The sequence below is a fragment of the Podarcis vaucheri genome, assembly GCF_965113315.1.
Source record: "Podarcis vaucheri genome assembly, chromosome: 13".
In the NCBI taxonomy this organism is placed as follows: Eukaryota; Metazoa; Chordata; class Lepidosauria; order Squamata; family Lacertidae; genus Podarcis; species Podarcis vaucheri.
Genome location: NC_138751.1, coordinates 37,836,605 through 37,856,345, shown reverse-complemented (window position 1 = coordinate 37,856,345; position 19,741 = coordinate 37,836,605). Strand labels below are relative to the sequence as shown.

The 19,741-nt window shown below is 47.0% G+C and overlaps 1 protein-coding gene across 5 annotated transcripts in view; it reads right to left on the bottom strand.

Moving 5' to 3' along the window:
* The window catches only part of PLXDC1 (plexin domain containing 1), a 74,033-nt gene extending 54,733 nt beyond the window's left edge, over positions 1-19,300 (bottom strand). The window contains exons 1-3 of one of the 5 annotated variants that reach the window (XM_082194414.1): positions 19,183-19,297; positions 16,357-16,477; positions 14,781-15,083 (exon numbers count right to left, since the gene is read on the bottom strand). In XM_082194414.1, coding sequence (XP_082050540.1) covers positions 14,781-14,880 — 100 coding nt within the window. In that variant the 5' untranslated portion in view covers positions 14,881-15,083; positions 16,357-16,477; positions 19,183-19,297. Of the gene's footprint in view, positions 1-14,559; positions 14,634-14,780; positions 15,121-16,356; positions 16,478-19,182 lie in introns of those variants that run through there. The other 4 variants (XM_082194417.1, XM_082194418.1, XM_082194415.1 and 1 more) reach the window with 4 other exon arrangements.
* Positions 19,301-19,741: the final 441 nt, after the last annotated feature.

Below are 19,741 nucleotides of genomic sequence, written 5' to 3'. Positions count from 1 at the left end.
ATGCTGCAAAACCCGGAAGTATACACTTCTGGGTTTGCCGCGTTCGTAACCTGAAAGTTACGTATCCAGAGAGGTACATAACAAGGGGCTCCACTGTACCTTTGCAGCACTTTCAAAGCACATTCTTTCCCTCAAAGCATTATGGGCACTGTAGTTTACCCCTTACCGAGTTAGCAACCCTCAACAAACTACAGTGCCCATAATGCTTTGAGGGAAAGAATGTGCTTTAAAGATACAGTGGTACCTCGGGTTAAGTACTTAATTCGTTCAGGAGGTCCGTTCTTAACCTGAAACTGTTCCTAACCAGAAGCACCCCTTTGCCTAATGGGGCCTCCTGCTGCTGCTGCGCCGCCGGAGCACAATTTCTGTTCTCATCCTGAAGCAAAGTTCTTAACCTGAAGCAATATTTCTGGGTTAGCGGAGTCTGTAACCTGAAGCGTATGTAACCTGAAGTGTATGTAACCCAAGGTACCACTGTATAGTGTGTATACAGCCTGAGAGTAAAAGAGTAGAATATATATATATATATATATATATATATATATATATATATATATATATATGCTTTCGTAGATTTTCACGGGTATAGGAATGCAGGTTTTGGTGTCTTCGGGTGTCTTCCCGTGTAAGAGTCGGGGTGTCTGTGCGACGTTTCGATGAGGTCTCACTCGTCATCTTCAGGCTGGTGCTTTCGGCTTCTTGTTACTGGAACAGAGCAGAGTCTGGTGTTTGAGTTCTTATAAATACTGTTGAGGGGTGTGGTGTATAGCCTCCAATGTTCTGGGCAGAGAGGAAGTTCCTAGATTAGTGTGCCTTTTCTTCTTTTGTTCCTTAATTACTTGAGGGATATCTTGGGTGATTTCATGAGTGATATTCTGAATATCACTGGGTGGGTCATTAAGTGTAGATTAGTTGCTAAAGCTTTCGTGTCTTGACCTCTTGAGCTTGTGAAGAGTTTTTCTGAGAAGATGGCTGTGCTGCATTTAGTTGTGCTCTGGCTTGGCTTCGTGTATAGGGGCGAGCTATGGTTTTGTGCCTTGTGCCAGCCAGATCTGTGTAGGGATTGCAGGGGGGTGCAGCATCAGGAGGTGCCACTATAGTTTGGTTACTGGATGGAGTCTGTAATATGTCTGTGGAGAGGGTCTGGGTTTGGGTCTGGTGTGGTTGATTGGTGACGGCGTTCTGTGTGCCTCTGGTTCTGGTGTCGGTTTTTGTGGGGAGGGCTAATTTCCAGATGTCTGGCAGGCGGGACGTGTCGTCACGCTTGTTCATGTTGTGAGGGTGTTTCTCTATCTCGATGGCTTCCATGATTATTCTCTTGTGGTGATGTTCCATGTTAAAGAGCAATTTGGAATCTGCAAAATTAATTTCGTGTCCTGTTTCTTTCATGTGTTGGAAAAGAGAGGAAGTTTTTTCTTCTTTTTTGACGGCATTCTTGTGTTCTGCGATACGTGCATTTATTCGTCTGTTTGTTTGTCCAATGTACGTGGCTGGGCAGACTTTGCAGGGTATTTCATAGACCCCTTGGTTTTCCAGCTGGATTTTGTCTTTTGGGTTTCTGAGGATATTGGCTATTTTTTGGTTGGTGCAGAAGGCTGTTTTGATATTGTGTTTATGGAGGATTTTGCTGATTTTGTCTGTAGTGCCCTTGATATAAGGAAGGAGGGCCATGCCATTGTTTTCTTCTGTGTCTTGGTTTTTGGGGGGTGTTTCTTTTTGGATTAGCTTCGTAACCCTGTTTTTCTGGTATCCATTGGCGATTAACACATTTGAGAGATTCTGTAACTCAGTTGTCAAGTGGTCTTTGTCAGCCAGGCGTTTGGTTCTGGAGATGAGAGTCTTGGCTACGGAGTTTATTTGTGCAGGGTGGTGGTGTGATTGTGCATGTAAGTAGCGGTTGGTGTGTGTTTTTTTCCGGTAGATAGTGTGTCCTAGGGAGCCATCAGGTTTTTTGTAGATTAGGACGTCAAGAAAGGGGAGTTGGTTGTTGTCTTCTATTTCCATAGTGAATTGTATTTTGGGGTGTAGGCTGTTGAGATGTGTGAGGAAGCTATCTAGTTTTTCTTTCCCGTGTGGCCAAATTACAAAGGTGTCGTCAACATATCTGAGCCAAAGTTTGGGTTTGTGTTCTGACTTGTCTAAAGCATTGGTTTCAAAGTGTTCCATGTACAAATTTGTGATGACCGGTGAGAGGGGTGATCCCATAGGTGCTCCTTCTATCTGTTTGTATCTTTGTCCATTGTGGATGAAGTACGTGTTGGTTAGGCAGTGGTTGGTCGACCAACAGATATGTTGACGACACCTTTGTAATTTGGCCACACGGGAAAGAAAAACTAGATAGCTTCCTCACACATCTCAACAGCCTACACCCCAAAATACAATTCACTATGGAAATAGAAGACAACAACCAACTCCCCTTTCTTGACGTCCTAATCTACAAAAAACCTGATGGCTCCCTAGGACACACTATCTACCGGAAAAAAACACACACCAACCGCTACTTACATGCACAATCACACCACCACCCTGCACAAATAAACTCCGTAGCCAAGACTCTCATCTCCAGAACCAAACGCCTGGCTGACAAAGACCACTTGACAACTGAGTTACAGAATCTCTCAAATGTGTTAATCGCCAATGGATACCAGAAAAACAGGGTTACGAAGCTAATCCAAAAAGAAACACCCCCCAAAAACCAAGACACAGAAGAAAACAATGGCATGGCCCTCCTTCCTTATATCAAGGGCACTACAGACAAAATCAGCAAAATCCTCCATAAACACAATATCAAAACAGCCTTCTGCACCAACCAAAAAATAGCCAATATCCTCAGAAACCCAAAAGACAAAATCCAGCTGGAAAACCAAGGGGTCTATGAAATACCCTGCAAAGTCTGCCCAGCCACGTACATTGGACAAACAAACAGACGAATAAATGCACGTATCGCAGAACACAAGAATGCCGTCAAAAAAGAAGAAAAAACTTCCTCTCTTTTCCAACACATGAAAGAAACAGGACACGAAATTAATTTTGCAGATTCCAAATTGCTCTTTAACATGGAACATCACCACAAGAGAATAATCATGGAAGCCATCGAGATAGAGAAACACCCTCACAACATGAACAAGCGTGACGACACGTCCCGCCTGCCAGACATCTGGAAATTAGCCCTCCCCACAAAAACCGACACCAGAACCAGAGGCACACAGAACGCCGTCACCAATCAACCACACCAGACCCAAACCCAGACCCTCTCCACAGACATATTACAGACTCCATCCAGTAACCAAACTATAGTGGCACCTCCTGATGCTGCACCCCCCTGCAATCCCTACACAGATCTGGCTGGCACAAGGCACAAAACCATAGCTCGCCCCTATACACGAAGCCAAGCCAGAGCACAACTAAATGCAGCACAGCCATCTTCTCAGAAAAACTCTTCACAAGCTCAAGAGGTCAAGACACGAAAGCTTTAGCAACTAATCTACACTTAATGACCCACCCAGTGATATTCAGAATATCACTCATGAAATCACCCAAGATATCCCTCAAGTAATTAAGGAACAAAAGAAGAAAAGGCACACTAATCTAGGAACTTCCTCTCTGCCCAGAACGTTGGAGGCTATACACCACACCCCTCAACAGTATTTATAAGAACTCAAACACCAGACTCTGCTCTGTTCCAGTAACAAGAAGCCGAAAGCACCAGCCTGAAGATGACGAGTGAGACCTCGTCGAAACGTCGCACAGACACCCCGACTCTTACACGGGAAGACACCCGAAGACACCAAAACCTGCATATATATATATATATATATATATATATATATATATATATATATATATATATATATATATATATTAATTATATGAGTTATTGTAACTGGGTGGGAAATTGTTTGACCATCTTGTGCCACACCAGAGCTGTCCTCTCCAACTGCAAAAATGCATCTCAAGAAGAGCTTGGTATCATTGCTTCTGCCATTTTGAACATCAGCATAATATCATTTCCTATTTATTGATTATATTTACACCCGGCCCTACCTCCAAGGAGCTTGCTGCAACAGACACGGTTCTCCACCCCTCACAAAATCACTGCGTACACAACCATATATATATTTTACTCATGGAACCGCATTCCTGCAGAATATCACAGAGTGGCAAACGGCAAGGCGAGAAAACAACAACAAAATATTCTGTTTTCCTTGGTAACGCCTCATGAAAGAAATGCATGATGCGACAGAAGTGACATCATTTGCATTCAGAATTTTGCCACCCCTGCCTCACTTCATTGGCTGCTGTTTGAGGGGGGCAGAATTCTGGGTATGATGATGTCACAACCTTTCTTTCGTTTCCCAATCAAGCCTAGAAGGCCATTTGGCTTAGTCAGTCTCTATGGTTTGGCTGCTTTCCCTCTCATTTCCTGGCGTGAAAATATTAAGCTGAGACAGACTTTATGAAACAGGCAAGCACTGAAAGGACCACGAGACTCATTCCTGCTGGCCACGCATTGCTGACTTTTCCTGTTTACACGGTTTCCCAGCTGAAATTGGGCTGCAGGCAAAGGATCTGCGCGAACCTGGGATGTTTTTAAGTGACGCGGCATGCCAAGTTGTTTTTGACTCAGATAACCTTTGCTGTCTATGAAAAGATGTTCTGGCCTTGTTGACTTGCTGACAGATGTACTAAAATTGTTCAGGTGCTTTCCAGGAACAAGGGGCCCTGAAATTTCGCATACACCTGGACGGAGAAACTCTGCGTACAGAAGGATGTGAAGATGAGATGCATTTGCAGAGCTCCCTCAAAAGTCCTGTTCATTCCTTGCTCCTTAGGTGATGAACAATTGTATGATAGTCGTCCCCCTAGTTACATTTATTTAGTCTGAGTCTCTGCCTATCAGCAATACACCTCTGTGGTCAGTTGACCCTAAGCTTACTAACCAGCAAGAATATGCCTTGATGGATTTGACTGCAATATGACACACAGAAGCTGAAAACAGACTCACTAACCCATCTGCAGCCGAAAAATGTAGTTTCTTTCTCCATCCGGAATCATTAGATCCTGCCAGCCACAATGCTGGGTGTGGTTAATTAATATGCATTTGAAAGTCCGCCCCTTGATTAGGTTATCCACACCTTTTCCTCTCCCTAGGTGAACAAATGAGAAAGTGGTGTTTTCAAATGGACACACTGCAGGTTAATGTGGTAATCCACCTACAATGGACTTTTATTTTCAGATTGAAACCAGTTTCTCCAGAAGCACTTTTCAGGGGCAAAAAAATGCAATAGATTTATTATTATTATTATTATTATTATTATTATTAATTATTATTATTATTTCTATACTGCCCTTCATCCGAGGACCACAGGGTAAAAACACAAAAATACATCACAGATTGCATGTGGACCACGTAGGAAAAAACAAGTGCTCAGCAGCCATTGATTGTAGGATAAGATGGCATGTGTACACAATGGCTGAAGCTGACTAGACTGGCAGCTGTATCTTGCTTCGTGACTGGCAGTGGGATAGCAGCATCATGCACTGAACCTCAGGCTGAGAGCACACCATACCTTTAAAGTGCCTTCAAAGGATATCACCCAGCCCCAAGAGAATCCTGGGAGCTGCAGTTTGTTAAGGGAGCTGAGAATTGTAGCTCTGTGAGGGGGGTAAACTACAGCTCGCAGGATCCTTTGGGAGGGGGCTGCTTTGAGTGTGCTTGCAGTGTGTATAAAAGGGACATGTGTGGCGCTGTGGTCTAAACCACTGAGCCTCTTGGGCTTGCCGATCAGAAGGTCAGCAGTTCGAATCCGTGTGACAGGGTGAGCTCCCGCTGCTCTGTCCCAGCTCCTGCCAACATAGCTGTTATGTACTGAGTTGAATAGGATCCAAACTGAAGCAGTCTGATTGGTCCTAGAACAATAGGATCCAAATTGCAGCAGTCTGATTAGTCCTAGAACAATAGGATTCAGAATGCAGCAGTCTGATTGGTCCTAGAACAATAGGATTCAGAATGCAGCAGTCTGATTGGTCCTAGAACAATGCAGCAGTATGATTGGTTGGCAGGAACCACCCAATCATGCTCCAGATAGAAGTGAATCCACAACCTGATTGGCTTACAGTAGAATTCCGGAATTAGCCAATCATGTGCAGCCCATTGTGTAAATAGTGTATATAAAGCAGATACTGTGAGGGGACTTTTATTCATTCCTCCTCACCACTATGAGCTGAATAAAGAGCATGAAATCACTTTGCGACTCTGAGTATATTTCACTGGCGACGAAGGTGGGATCCCGCTGAGCTGACTGCCACACACAGCACCGCAGCACCGCCACCTGCCGCACCGCTGCCTCGCACCGTGTATCCAGGCTTCAGCTCCGGGACACAAGGAACTCAGAATGGCAACCGACAGCAGCTTCTCGCCGTTCAGCCCAGCATCTGGAGACTGGGAAGCGTACGCCTCCCGTTTCACCTTCCTCCTAGAAGCCAAAGGGGTCACCGACGAAGAAGACGCCAAGAAGAGGACGATATTCTTCAGCGTCTGCGGAGAGGAGACGTTTGAAATCGCCCGGGCTCTCCTTGCGCCTGAAGACGTCGCTACTGTTCCATACAAAACAATAATGGAACAGCTGAAGGGGCACTTTTCGCCGCAGCCCTCAGTGGTGGCTCGTCGAAATGCCTTCTACGCAAAGCGACAAGCCCCTGGGGAAACCATAACTGGGTTTGTGACCTCTCTCCGCCAAGCCGCCCGGTTCTGCAACTTCTCAGAGCTGGAGAACATGCTTCGTGACCGCCTCGTACTCACAGCCCTACACGAGACACATCCAGGGGTAGTAAGAATGAAGGCCCTTGCCAGGAGTTATGTGTGGTGGCCGGGGATCGATGGAGAGATAGAGGCCTGGGTCAAACACTGCCAGGCCTGCCAAGAATCCCGCCCAGATCCCCCAAGGGCCCCAGTCCAGTCCTGGGAGTCTGCCCGAGCACCATGGTCACGCCTGCATGTGGATTTCGCTGGCCCCTTTCAGGGGAAAACATTCTTCATAGTGGTAGACTCCTACACCAAATGGCTGGAGGTCGCACTGGTACCGTCCACTTCCACGTCCGCAGCCATCCGGGTACTACGCAGGCTGTTTGCAACCCACGGGCTCCCTGACACTCTTGTCTCAGACAACGGGACTGCATTTACGTCAGGAGAATTCCAAACCTTCACAACACAGAACGCCATCCGCCACATCCGTTCGGCGCCGTTCCACCCTGCCACCAATGGCCAAGCAGAACGCATGGTGCGGACCACCAAGGACACCCTTCGCCGCATGACGCAAGGGGACTGGGAGTACCGCCTTGCCACATTCCTTCTAGCACAGCACAGCACCCCCAGCTCAACGACTGGCCGGAGCCCCGCTGAACTACTAATGGGTCGGCGCCTGGCAATCAGATTGGACCGCCTTCACCCTGATAGAGCTCAGGATGAGGTAGTGGTGGGGGAAGGCAGGAACCCCCGGACCTTCGAGGCCCAGGACCCAGTGTACGCAAAGAATTTTGGGGCAGGCCCAGCATGGGTACCCGCCACAGTCACCAGGGTCACTGGCCCCGTGTCGTACGAGGTGCTAACGGAAGGGGGACAATGCTGGCGCCGCCACTGCGACCAGATACGGCGACGATTCCCGGGAGAAACCCAGGAGGAGGACAGGTCAGAGGAGTCCCAAGGGAACAGCGGGGCAGTGAGGCCCATAGAGCAGGAGGGGCCAGCAGGAGAGGCAGAATCAGTAAATACAGAGAGGACCCGTGAGGCCGAAAGGACACCGGAACCAGAAGCACGACTGAGCGAGCCGGTTGCGCCAGACCAAACAGGCCCATCACAGCCAGCATCCTTGGAACACGAGCCAGAACCTGGAGCCCGGACCAGGGAACACCCCAGGCCGTAACGCACACGTAGGCCACCGGCGTACCTCGAGGACTATGAATGCGACCTCCCGGGCAGGACTGGAACTTAGAGGGGAGGGGTGTTATGTACTGAGTTGAATAGGATCCAAACTGAAGCAGTCTGATTGGTCCTAGAACAATAGGATCCAAATTGCAGCAGTCTGATTAGTCCTAGAACAATAGGATTCAGAATGCAGCAGTCTGATTGGTCCTAGAACAATGCAGCAGTATGATTGGTTGGCAGGAACCACCCAATCATGCTCCAGATAGAAGTGAATCCACAACCTGATTGGCTTACAGTAGAATTCCGGAATTAGCCAATCATGTGCAGCCCATTGTGTAAATAGTGTATATAAAGCAGATACTGTGAGGGGACTTTCATTCATTCCTCCTCACCACTATGAGCTGAATAAAGAGCATGAAATCACTTTGCGACTCTGAGTATATTTCAATAGCAGTTCGAGAGCACGCCTGTGCAAGTAGATAAATAGGTGCCGCTGTGGCGGGAAGGTAATCGGTGTTTCCGTGCGCTCTGGTTTCCGTCCCGGTGTCCCGTTGCGCCAGAAGCAGTTTAGTCATGCTGGCCACATGACTCGGAAAGCAGTCTGTGGACAAACACTGGCTCCCTCAGCCTGAAAGCAAGATGGGTGCTGCAACCCCACCGTCGCCTTTGACTGGACTTAACCGTCCAGGGGTCTTTTACCTTTACTGTCAGGGAACTGCCATCGGCTCAGAGGCAAGAGGTGGAAGAGCAGTTGTGTTACAGGGAGCCTCCGAAGATCTTGCGAAGCAGTTCTTCCTCTGGCTAGGAGAGAAGCCCGCCTCCAGTGGAGAAGGGGCACAGGGAACAGAAGATGCTAGGGAGAGCCTCAACACCGAGCCTGAGCAAAGGGGATGGGAGGCAAGTCCCCCTTTGCCAGCGCCCACGTTGCGCAGTAGGTTTGCATACAGAGAGAGGAGGAGAAGGATGGGGGTCACACGACTGTTATGCTGGGGAAGGTATACGGACCGCCCGCTCTCAGATTCTGCTAGTGACTGAGCAGACATGGACTTGTGACGCTCTGCACTGTAAGATAGTTTGTACAGATAATAAAGCCTGGAAAAGACAGGTTGGAGTCTTGCCTGTTTGCTCTCGAGCAACCACACCATCACCTGACATTTACCTTTTACCTTGCAGTGTGAATCCTAGTGGATACCTTCATTCAAGACATCTTACCAGAAACCACCCAAAATGTGGATGAGTGATGGGATACCGAGAAGAGGATTAAAGTTCGTGCAAGCTGAAACAACAGGAAGTCAATAGGAATCAGGCTCTCCAGGTTTGCGGCCCTTGCAGAGGCTGGGGGCTTGTGGAGGCCTCTTCCTCCTTAAGACTATGTGAGCTCCCTCTCCTTGAATTCTCGGCTTTCATATCAAGGCAGTGAGTCTCCACGCTTTTAATTTACAGGGTCATAAAGAAAAGCCCACAGACAGTATTCTCCTCAATTGCTCACTAAGAAGTGATAGAATGAAATAACAGTAAAACACATCTTTCTGTTTGTTGTTCTGGCTGCTCTGCATTGATTTCCATCCCTGTTAGATCCTCGCACCACAAACTCTTTGGCTACAGGCCGGAGGCCGCCACTCAAAGAAATGAATGTGTGACTCAACCACAAGGCATCAGAAGGGGAAAAAAATGACAAAGAAATTGTCTTCCTAGCTATATCTAGCTTTGTCTTGAACCCAGCAAGGTCCATTTCTCCGACAGCTGTCTCATGGCGCAGGCTCTGACACTTCTAATAGCTGAAAATCTTAAAAATAAAGGCAGAGCTAGAAGGATGATTCATCTGGTTTCAGAGAGGAGATGCAAGTAGGGGATGTCATCCATGAGCTGTTCCGAAGTTTCCATGGGTATGAACGCATTGCCGCTTTCTCCCGTATGTTCCCACGGCTAGCTTTTGAAGCAGCATACGCACACCATCAGCCCCAATCCTGTAGTTTCTTGAGAAATGTGACTGTTTGGTGTGGGTTTCCCCCCTGAAACCAGCTTCAACTGGCCTAGAAAACTTAAGCTGTGTTCACTTTGTATTTAAGCCTTTGTGCACATATGAACAGAAGGAAGCTTCGTGAATATGAGTTCAGCATGGAATTGCAGAGACACGGAAATAATCCAAGTTATGTGCGTCAGGTGAAAACATCTCCTCCTCCTCTCTGTACAACAATACTGTGCAAATGCGACCTGAAATGCAGGCGGGGACAAGCTCACTGCGTTTTAAGCCCCTAATGTGAACATATCCTAAAAGTTATACAGTAGAACCATGGAACTGTAGAATTGGAAGGGACCCCAATCCCCAGCAAAGAATCTAAAGAATTCCTAGCAAGTCAGGCATGAATTCCCTAGATCAGTGGTTTTCAACCAGTATGCCGTGGCACCCTGGGGTGCCTTGAATGATGGTCAGAGGAGCCATGGGCAACAGTGGCTCCTGTCCCTCTTTCCTTCCCTCCCTCTTCTGATGGCCTCTCGCATCTCTGCCTCCCAAAAGCTTGCACAGCTGTTTGATGCAGCAGCCCTGGCTACAAGCTCCGCAGGCAAATTGTGCCTCTGGAGCTGGCCAGGGGGTGCTGGTTGCCAGGAGCTGAAGCAAGCAGGTGAGGGTGCCCAGCCAGCCAGTCAGTCCACCAGCCTTTGCTGTTGGGGATGGACAGACAAGTCCCAGGCCCCTGTGGGGCAGTGTGAGGAAGCACCTGTCTTTGGGGTGGGCAGCTCAGAGACAGGGGTGGCTACCTGGGGACTCCCAAGGAGAGGGGAGAGGAGGCTGGGGGAACATGCCACAAGGGAGGGTGATGGAGAAAGGGTGAGAGGCTGCCGCTCTGCAGGCAAGGATTGACATAACTGGGCTCCTGAGCACCTCAGGGGTGCCGCAGAAAGAATGTAGTTGGTCAAGGCAGCCGTGGACTCAAAAAGATTCAAAATCTCTGCCCTAGAGGAAGGCAGGCCTAGAAAATAAAGTGACAGTGTGTGGCCTGTTGTCCCCTAAAGCTGTGGTCTCTAAATGAAGGGTGGCATATAAATTTAATAAAAAAATAATAATAAGCTCCCAGCTAAAACTGTTCCACTGTATCATCAATTGTGTCGGTAGCTCATTCACAGGAAAATGACGTTTCTCTCACACAGTCCTTGGATGGTGAGTCTGTTCTCAGTTAAAGGCAGCTCTCCTAATCTAAACTGGTTATTAATTCACTAACCGCAACAAAACACCTAGCAGAGATACAAATTCAGGGGCAAGGCTATGCAATTAACCCAGATGCCAGCGCTATTTCAGGAGCTAATAACATCCTCCATACCATCAGGGTCTCATTCGCCCTTTCATCCCAAAACAGGAAAAATGGCATCACCTGCCAACAGTGCCTTTCTGCTGTCTATGTCGGACAAACAGGTCTGTCTCTGTGCAAATAAAGAAATAAATAGACACAGATCTTTCGTTTTCAAGGGTAACATTCATATAGGAGGGCATTTCAGCATCTCAGGACATCCTGCTGCTGACCTCAAAGTCCTCATTCTTCAACCCAAGAAGCATATCAGCAAATTTGATTAGACTCAGTCCGGACCTAATCAGAACTGTGGGCTTCTTTCCTTCTACTCATGGGAAACTAGTATAACAAAGCATAGCTAAATTACAACGGCTTCTGTGAATTGTTCAATCTGTTCTTACATTATATCAGACCCTCCCAGTGTCACTATTTTCCAGGGACAGTCCCAGATTTACAGAACCTGTCCCGGTTTCTGATTTGACCCTGGAATGTCCCGCTTTTCCTTAAGACCTCCCTATTTTTATTGGAGATTTTTTTTAAAATGGTATGGAGTTATGCAACACCCCTCCCCCCCAGCCAAGGAGATAAGTAACTATACAACTTTTAGGAGACATCTGAAGGCAGCCCTGCATAGGGAAGGTTTTAAATGCTTAATGTTTAATTATGTTTTTATATATGTTGGAAGCCACCCAGACTGGCTGGGGCAACTCAGTCAGAGGGGCAGGATACAACAACAACAACAACAACAACAACAACAACAACAACAACAACAACAACAACATCCTATTTTCATCGGAGAAATGTTGGGAGGGCATGTTATATATATATCTTGGTTCTGCATATGGCAAGTCACAAATTTCCCCCTTGCATTTCACTGCCTTTTGGCCCTACTGCTCATACACAGTGACTGAGAACAGCGCTTTAGGCATCAGATCAAGTGGACTCTAGTCCTCAAAACAGTATGTCACAATGAATCTTAAAGCTGCCACAAGACTGTCTTTTTTTGGAGGGCTGTGTGTTCAAAAAATGTGTGTATCGTTTCTCCAAATCGTACTTTGTGAATGCAACATGGGATGTCTACATGTCTACGACACCTTTCCACTCTATGATGGCTCAGTTCAATACATCCATAGGAGCTCCCACAATTTGAGAACATAAGGAAAGCCTTCCTGGATCAGTCCAAGAACCCATGCAGCCTCACATCCTGTTTCCAATAGTGATCACTCAGATGCCTCTGTAAAGCAGAGCTTGGAGGCAATTTCCCACTGCTACGGGTTGCCTTTCGCTCCCCTAATCCTGTGGCACAATGGGTTAGTGCGCCTGGCTGCTAACCAGAAGGTTGGTGGTTCAAGCCCACCCAGGGACAGCTGTGGGCAGCATTCCTGCACTGCAGGGTTCAGCCTTTCTCAACCTGTGGGTCCCCAGATGTTGTTGAACTACAACTCCCATCACCCCTAGCTAGCAAGGCCAGAGCTCAGGGATGATGGGAGTTGTAGTCCAACAACATCTGGGGAACCACTGGACTGGATGGTGCTTAGGGGCCCTTCCAACTTGATGAGTCTATGAGTCTAACACCCACCCAGCAACTGGTATTCAGGGAATACTGCCTCTGAACCTTGAGGGTCCCATTTAGTTATCCTGCAGTTGCATCTCTTTTGTGCTCTTGGAGCAGTTCACAATTAAAGCACAAAAACAGCCATTAAAAAAATGCCCAAACTACAGATACAACCAGCAGGTGAAATGGTAAGGACTATAAATCCATTGCCTTCAACAACCCCTTTTTAAAGCCATCTACACCTCTTGGCTGTCACAGTACATCTCGAGGCAGTGAATTCACACTTCTTGTCGCTGTGTGCACAGTGCAAACCTGTTTACTGCCACACACGCACACAGGAGGAAACAGATGCACCATCTCTGTCGCTGCACCGACATGCCTGAATCCAGCTTTCATGCACAGAGGAACTGGTCCCCATTCACACCTGCTGAAAAGTGCCCAAGTAGACGCTTCTGCACTTTTACTTCCGCGCACATGCAAAAGCAGCGAGGAAACCGGCGCGTTCTCCTCAGGGCAGCCAGCACGACTCTTGCATTTCAGGCCAGCAACTTTGCCTTTAGCCCAAACTGTGGTCTTAATGAACCGCTCATCTCAGTGATTCATTACAGGCGCTGGCTGCCATTTCTCACCACCCACAGCGAATTTAGCTGGGCAGTTTTGTAACATCAATCTGAAATGCCACATAGATGGGAGTTGGTGGTTGCCATCGTTGTCACACACAACGGCACCTGGTTCTTTGCATAAAGTCACTAGGCTGACAGAAGTACACAAACATACATATAACGGGATCACTGGCACACATGCATGGACTTTTATATTCTGCTATACATACAAGTGCAAGACATCCTGGCAAACGTCAGGATAGAAGAACATAAAAAGAAGTCTCCCTACAATGCTTATCATTGAATCAGGTGGGCTGCCTGCCTTTTAGAAATAATATATTGTATGTGTCTTAAATCTCTGCATGGATCTGATATATATTCTGCTCCAGTGGAGGTGGGCTTGTCATTTAAGCCCCCAGCCAATCAGTGTAGTGCACAGCCAGCTTCTGCCCCAAATACACAAAACCACTTTCTTCCAATGGGTATCCTGGGGCAAAGGCTGTAAGCAGGAGCATCATTTGCCAAGGGGTGAGTCTGTGCAGCAGCTCTGCAGATGAAACATTTGGAGGCAACCTCCCTGCCACATGCTTGTTCAAAAGGGTGATTCACACGGCGAAGCCAATCCCAGGGGGCTCCTGCTGCGGGTTTAAGCACGGCATGCTGGATTTCCAACGCATGTGGACGGCGCAACCCAAAACAACCTGAAGAAAAGGAAACCTTTACAAAATTGGCTGAACCTGGCAAACCACGTCGAACCGTTTACAAAACCGGTGCAAAATTGCCAGAAGCACACGGGCGATTTGATGTGCACAGTGCTACGCAAGAACATTGTGCGCACAAGAATTGTGCAGAATTGTGGTGCACAGCCGCGACCAAGTGCACACACGGGCACCAGCACACCTGCTCACACTCATTGCTGCGAGCACTACCATCTGAATGCACACGCATGTCTTTTTGCACGGATGGAGGACTTTCATATACTGATAATATACCTGTCTGGCATGCACTTACTCTAAACCCTTTCTGTTTTGCAGGTCCAAATAATTTCGGTACACTTGTGCACGTACTGAATCATGTACTCCCTCACCCCTATGCCCACCCAGCACAGCATCCATCATGCTCACAAATGCTAACAGGCTTGCACATCACCTTATCACATTTGATCCTGATTTCGCACACCTGTCTATGCACCTTCACAGATCTGCTCCCTATTCGCCATTGCCTCCCCTTGCATGCTCACACCTCTTCTCAAGCTGCCTGAGCATGCCCGGACCCCTGTTCCACTCACAGCTACACACCCCCACGCATGCTCTCTGCCATACACATCCCTGGCATTCACCCCACTTCTGTCCACACTTGGCACACAGTGTCACACGAGGGTGGCAGTGTCCCCGGGAAGGTGTGGGTGGTACCTGCTGCTCGCCTCTCCTTTGCTGACCCCACAGCCTCCTCCTGCAGCAGCCAGAGCAGGACGAGGGCTCCCCACGAAATCTTCAGCGATTCAGGGTGCATCCCTGTGACCCTCCAAAGCGCCACCTTTTCTTGGCAAGAACTTTCCGCTCTGCCTCCCCAAGCAGTTTCTCCCCTCGGCTCCCGGGCTCCCCCTCTCTCAGCAGTTGCCACTTCCAGGCTCCTGGCGAGGAATGAGCAGATCCCGCAAGATTCTTCCTGGTCTGTGACGGAATTCGACTGGCAGAAAACCCAGCATTTGGGGGCTGCAGCAAGAAACTGTCAAAGCTCAGCTGAGCAGGGCTTGGAATGGGAGGGAGGGGGAGAGACAGAGAAGCAAAGGAGGTGGATGAAACAGGGGGGGCGCCTGCCCTCTGGTGGCCAGTTGGGAGCATAGCCATGCAATGCTCTTCAGTGAGAAATGAATGCAAAAATAGAAAAGGGAAGTCTTGAGGCATTTTCGCATACTTGGCTTAAACCAATTTGCGCCTAAACCGGCCTGCCACACCTGCGCTTCGCAGTTGCTGTCCCATGTGATACAAGTGGGAAAGATGTTCATATCCACGTTTGTCTTGTGTGAAACTGGTTTCCGGGTTGGATCCAGCACCTTAAATGGGCAGGATCAACACTTGAGCTTTAAAAAACAGGGGTGGGGAGGAAATGCTCTCCTTAGTAGACAACTTGGATCAAAAGACATCAACAGGGTGTCGTAAAATTAGAGTTTCCTTTCTGCAAGGCCTTTACGTTGTATTTGGCCCCAGACTCTTTCATTTCCCTGAGACTCAAAAGGGGAACACTGTCACTTCCTTAATCTGTTCTTTATTTCTGGCCAAGCTAGCAATAAATAATAAAGCGTGGTCCTGGAGTTGGTTACAAGTTCCCCATTCCATAATAATAATATTAAATACCCTGCCCATCTGGCTGGGTTTCCCCAGCCACTCTGGGCGGCTCCCAACAGAATATTAAAAACACAATAAAACATCAAGCATTAAAAACTTCCCTAAACAGGGCTGCCTTCAGATTGTCTTCCAAAAGCCAGGTAGTTGTTTATTTCCTTGACATCCGATGGGAGGGCATTCCACAGGGCGGGTGCCACTACCGAGAAGGCCCTCTGCATGGTTCTCTGTAACCTCGCTTCTCACAGTGAGGGAATCGCCAGAAGGCCCTCGGCGCTGGACCTCAGTGTCCGGGTGAATGATGGGGGTGGAGAAGCTCCTTCAGGTATACTGGGCCGAGGCTGTTTAGGGCTTTAAAGGTCAGCACCAACACTTGGAATTGTGCTTGGAAACATACTGGGAGCCAACGTAGGCCAAAGCACTAAAAATGAAGGCAAAATGCCCCTCAACTCTAAAGCTTGCATGTCCCTGAACTCCCAAATATATTGCATTGTATATTGTATATCTCCATGACTGGGGACTCACCCCTTCAAATCACAACAATAAAGTTATTCAGTCAGGGTCATTTGGCTTGCAGAATGCTCATAAATGATGGTGACATCTTGAAATTATTTTTTAAAATGGAATAAGTGGGGTTGCTCACCACAAAATCTGCCCTGGGCCAGGACAAATCATACAGCCAAGTAAACAGGTGAGTGACACCTGCAAGATGCATCGTGTCTTGACCAGAACTTCCTGTGGATACATGGCCTGGAGAAGGGCATCTATGCACAACAAAAATGGCAGGTGTAAATACGAAACCACAAGTAACAAAACCACCACAAAATGTGCTTTCAACTGCATGAATGCAGTGGGTGCCTTTTGATGTAATCTTTCAACGTCTCCTGAAAACTTTTCTGTGCCACTAGGCTTATGCAGGCAACTAAGAAAATATTTCATAGTTAATGTTCTCTGGTATGTCTGGGTTTTTTTAACCTGGATGTTGTTGTTTTTTTGTATGTGTGTCCGTATTTGTGTACAGTTGTTGGAAACTGCTTTGATATTTTTTATGATATTACAAAAATTGTTATAAAGAAATAAATCCAAAAAACGTCTTGCCCTTTGCCATGTAGAATTTCTGCCAGCATGCAGTTGCAAAATGTTCTGGAGCCCTACCAGGAAAAAACACATTGTCATTTCACCATAGAGGCTTAATGAGGATTTGTAGTCTTGAATAACAACTCCTAACCCCTCCGTGGTAATGCCATTTAGAAGATGGGTGTGGAAGAAGATGGTAAGGAAAAGCTTTGCGGCACCTTAAAGATCAGCACATGGCAGGTGCTTTTGTGAACTCAGGTCATAATAAATGTCCCAGTCTGTAAGATGCCACAACACTCTTTGCTGTTTCTCCTGCAAAACAAACCGTCTCTGGAAGTTGTTACCATGGGTGCAGAAGTGGCTCATTCACCTATTTGATGTTTTCTGCGACACAATTAGTCACAGCGTGGGGATGTTTTGGTGAGTTCTCTTCACAAAGTGAAGCGAAGAGAAGGAGGAGGCGGAAGAAGAAGAAGAAGAAGAATTGAATGACTAGGACATGAATGAACTATAGCATGGGGCCTAGCAAGTAACAGGAGCTAATCCTCAAGAAGAAAAGCTGGAGCACAACAGCTCACCAGGAAGCTACAGCCGCCATCTCCTAATCCAAGAATGGTAGGGCAAGCAGCAGATAACTACTGTTTTGATACATGCATACAAGACTTCGACATGGGAACATGGGGAGAGAAGGCCTGGTCTTTGCACAAAGAAGGATGAGCACAAAGGACACTGCCTGGGACTAGCATCACATCCACACCAAACGTTTAAAACCCATGGCTTCCCCCAAAGAATCCTGGGAGCTGTTGTTTGTTATGGGCTTTGGGAATGAAGTTCATGACAATTTTTGCTCCCATCACACCACATGGATGGAATAGGATGCCCCTATTTTCATTGGAAACAGGCAGATGGCCTTCTCCATAGTGGCGCCTGCCCTGAGCAGGGCTGGGTTTAGGTTTGATGAGGCCCTAAGCTACTGAAGGTAATGGGGCCCTTTATACCGGTATGTCCAGCTGTCCTTTGTCAACAACAAATTGTTGCTGTTTTTTGTGTTGAATATACGCTATATGGTAATTTATGGACCTAATAGGCAATCAGTCCATGCAGAATGTAGGCACCCTATATATAGAAATGAGCAAACCAGTGATATTTTAGGGAGCAGGCGGGGCCCATGACTTACATCATAGGAGCCTACACAACACAAAACACTGTTGCTGTATGTAGGTTTTATTTTATTTGTTATCTTATATTTATCTTATATATATATATATATATATATATATATATATATATATATGATTCTTTATCTTATATTTTGGAAATGTACATCCAGGGTTTTTTCCTTTAATTTTTTTTGGGGGGCCCAAGAGAGTGGGGCCCTAAGCTATAGCTTGTTTAGCTTATACGTAAATCCAGCACTGGCCCTGAGGAATGCCCCCCCCCATTCCGATGTGAACTATTTGACTTTTAGAAGACACGTGAAGGCAGCCCTGTTCAGATAAGTTTTCAATGTTTGATGTTTTATTGTGTTTTTAATTTTTTGTTGGGAGCTGCTCAGAGTGGCTGGGGCAACCCAGTCAGATGGCTTGTCATATATATACTGTAATAAAATTGTTGTTGTTATTGGAGAAATATTGGAGGGGATGCCGTAGGGCTCTCTGAAGGCTGCCTCACGACCCCCACTTGCCGCGAAAGCGATGGAGAGAACGGCAGGGCTTTAAGTTTCTAAATAAATAGACTTCTAAATACATCTACTTGTAGCGTCCATTCTGCCTTTTCCTTCAGAGACAGATAACGGAAGGTCAAATACCTGAGTTTATGCTGTGACATCCGCCCACCCATTTGTACACATGGTGCAGATATTTTTAATAATAATGGCAGAGAAGCCATAATTGCCATTATTGTGAGGGCCTAGGGAGGTTGTGCGATGCCTCCCCAGCTGTTGCCATTAGCTACAGGCTGCCTTCGAAGTCTCAAATGGACATAGCGGCTGAGGAAAAAGAGGGGTTATTAGTTGGGAGGCGGGGAGTTGTAGAGCAAGTGGTTGCAGCTCAGAGCTGGAAGACGCGCCAGAACGTAAATATCGACAAGTGGTGCAATAAATAAATAGCCATGTGCTATTTTAGGAAAAAAATAACACAAAAACTAACGGCAGCCAGGGGACAAAAGATAAAAGGACTCATTTGAGGAAACACGTGAAGCATTAATTTATTTATACCATGTGCACTAGACTATAGACATTTGGAGCTTGAAAATCTGGAAACACTGTGAAGGAAATATATGCAGGAGAAAGGAAACTGTTACAGGCGACATTCCACTTACGCCATCTAAAAAGCCTGCAAACAACCTCTTAAGTCTCTGGAAACCCGGGGGCGGGGGGACTAGCAGGACTTACCAGACAGGCATGAATGGTGGCAGTGGTGGCTGTCAGTCAAACTCCGCCAAAAAAACCCCAAATTCCACCACAAACGTTCCCTCCAAACCTCTTTTCCCAACCTTCAAAACTCTCCCCAGACCTCAATGGTTGCTGCAAAGGGTTCTGGGATTGCAGTTGCAAAGGCTTCTGGGATTGCTAGCTGCTTTCCTGGCTCTTTTCGCACCCTTTTCGTGGTTTAAATTGAATTATTTATTTCCCTGCGCCATGCCTATACGCAGTCATGCGCCTAAATGGGGAGTCACCTATAGTTACTGAGGTGGCTTAAGCCTGTTAGTGACTCTCGTTCTTTGCATCTAATTGGTTTCATTAATTTTTTTTTTTAGTTTTTACGATGAGAGAAAATTTAAGAAAGATTCTTTTGAAAAGTAAAGCCGGGGGGCCACCAAACTATAGAGCAGTTCACAACGAGCATATGTTGCGAATACCTCTGCACTTCCTTTTCAGGTGCTGAATTGTGGTAAATGTGTCATGCTTAATATCCCCAGGGGCCGCCCCTAGTTCTCAGGTTTGGGCCCTT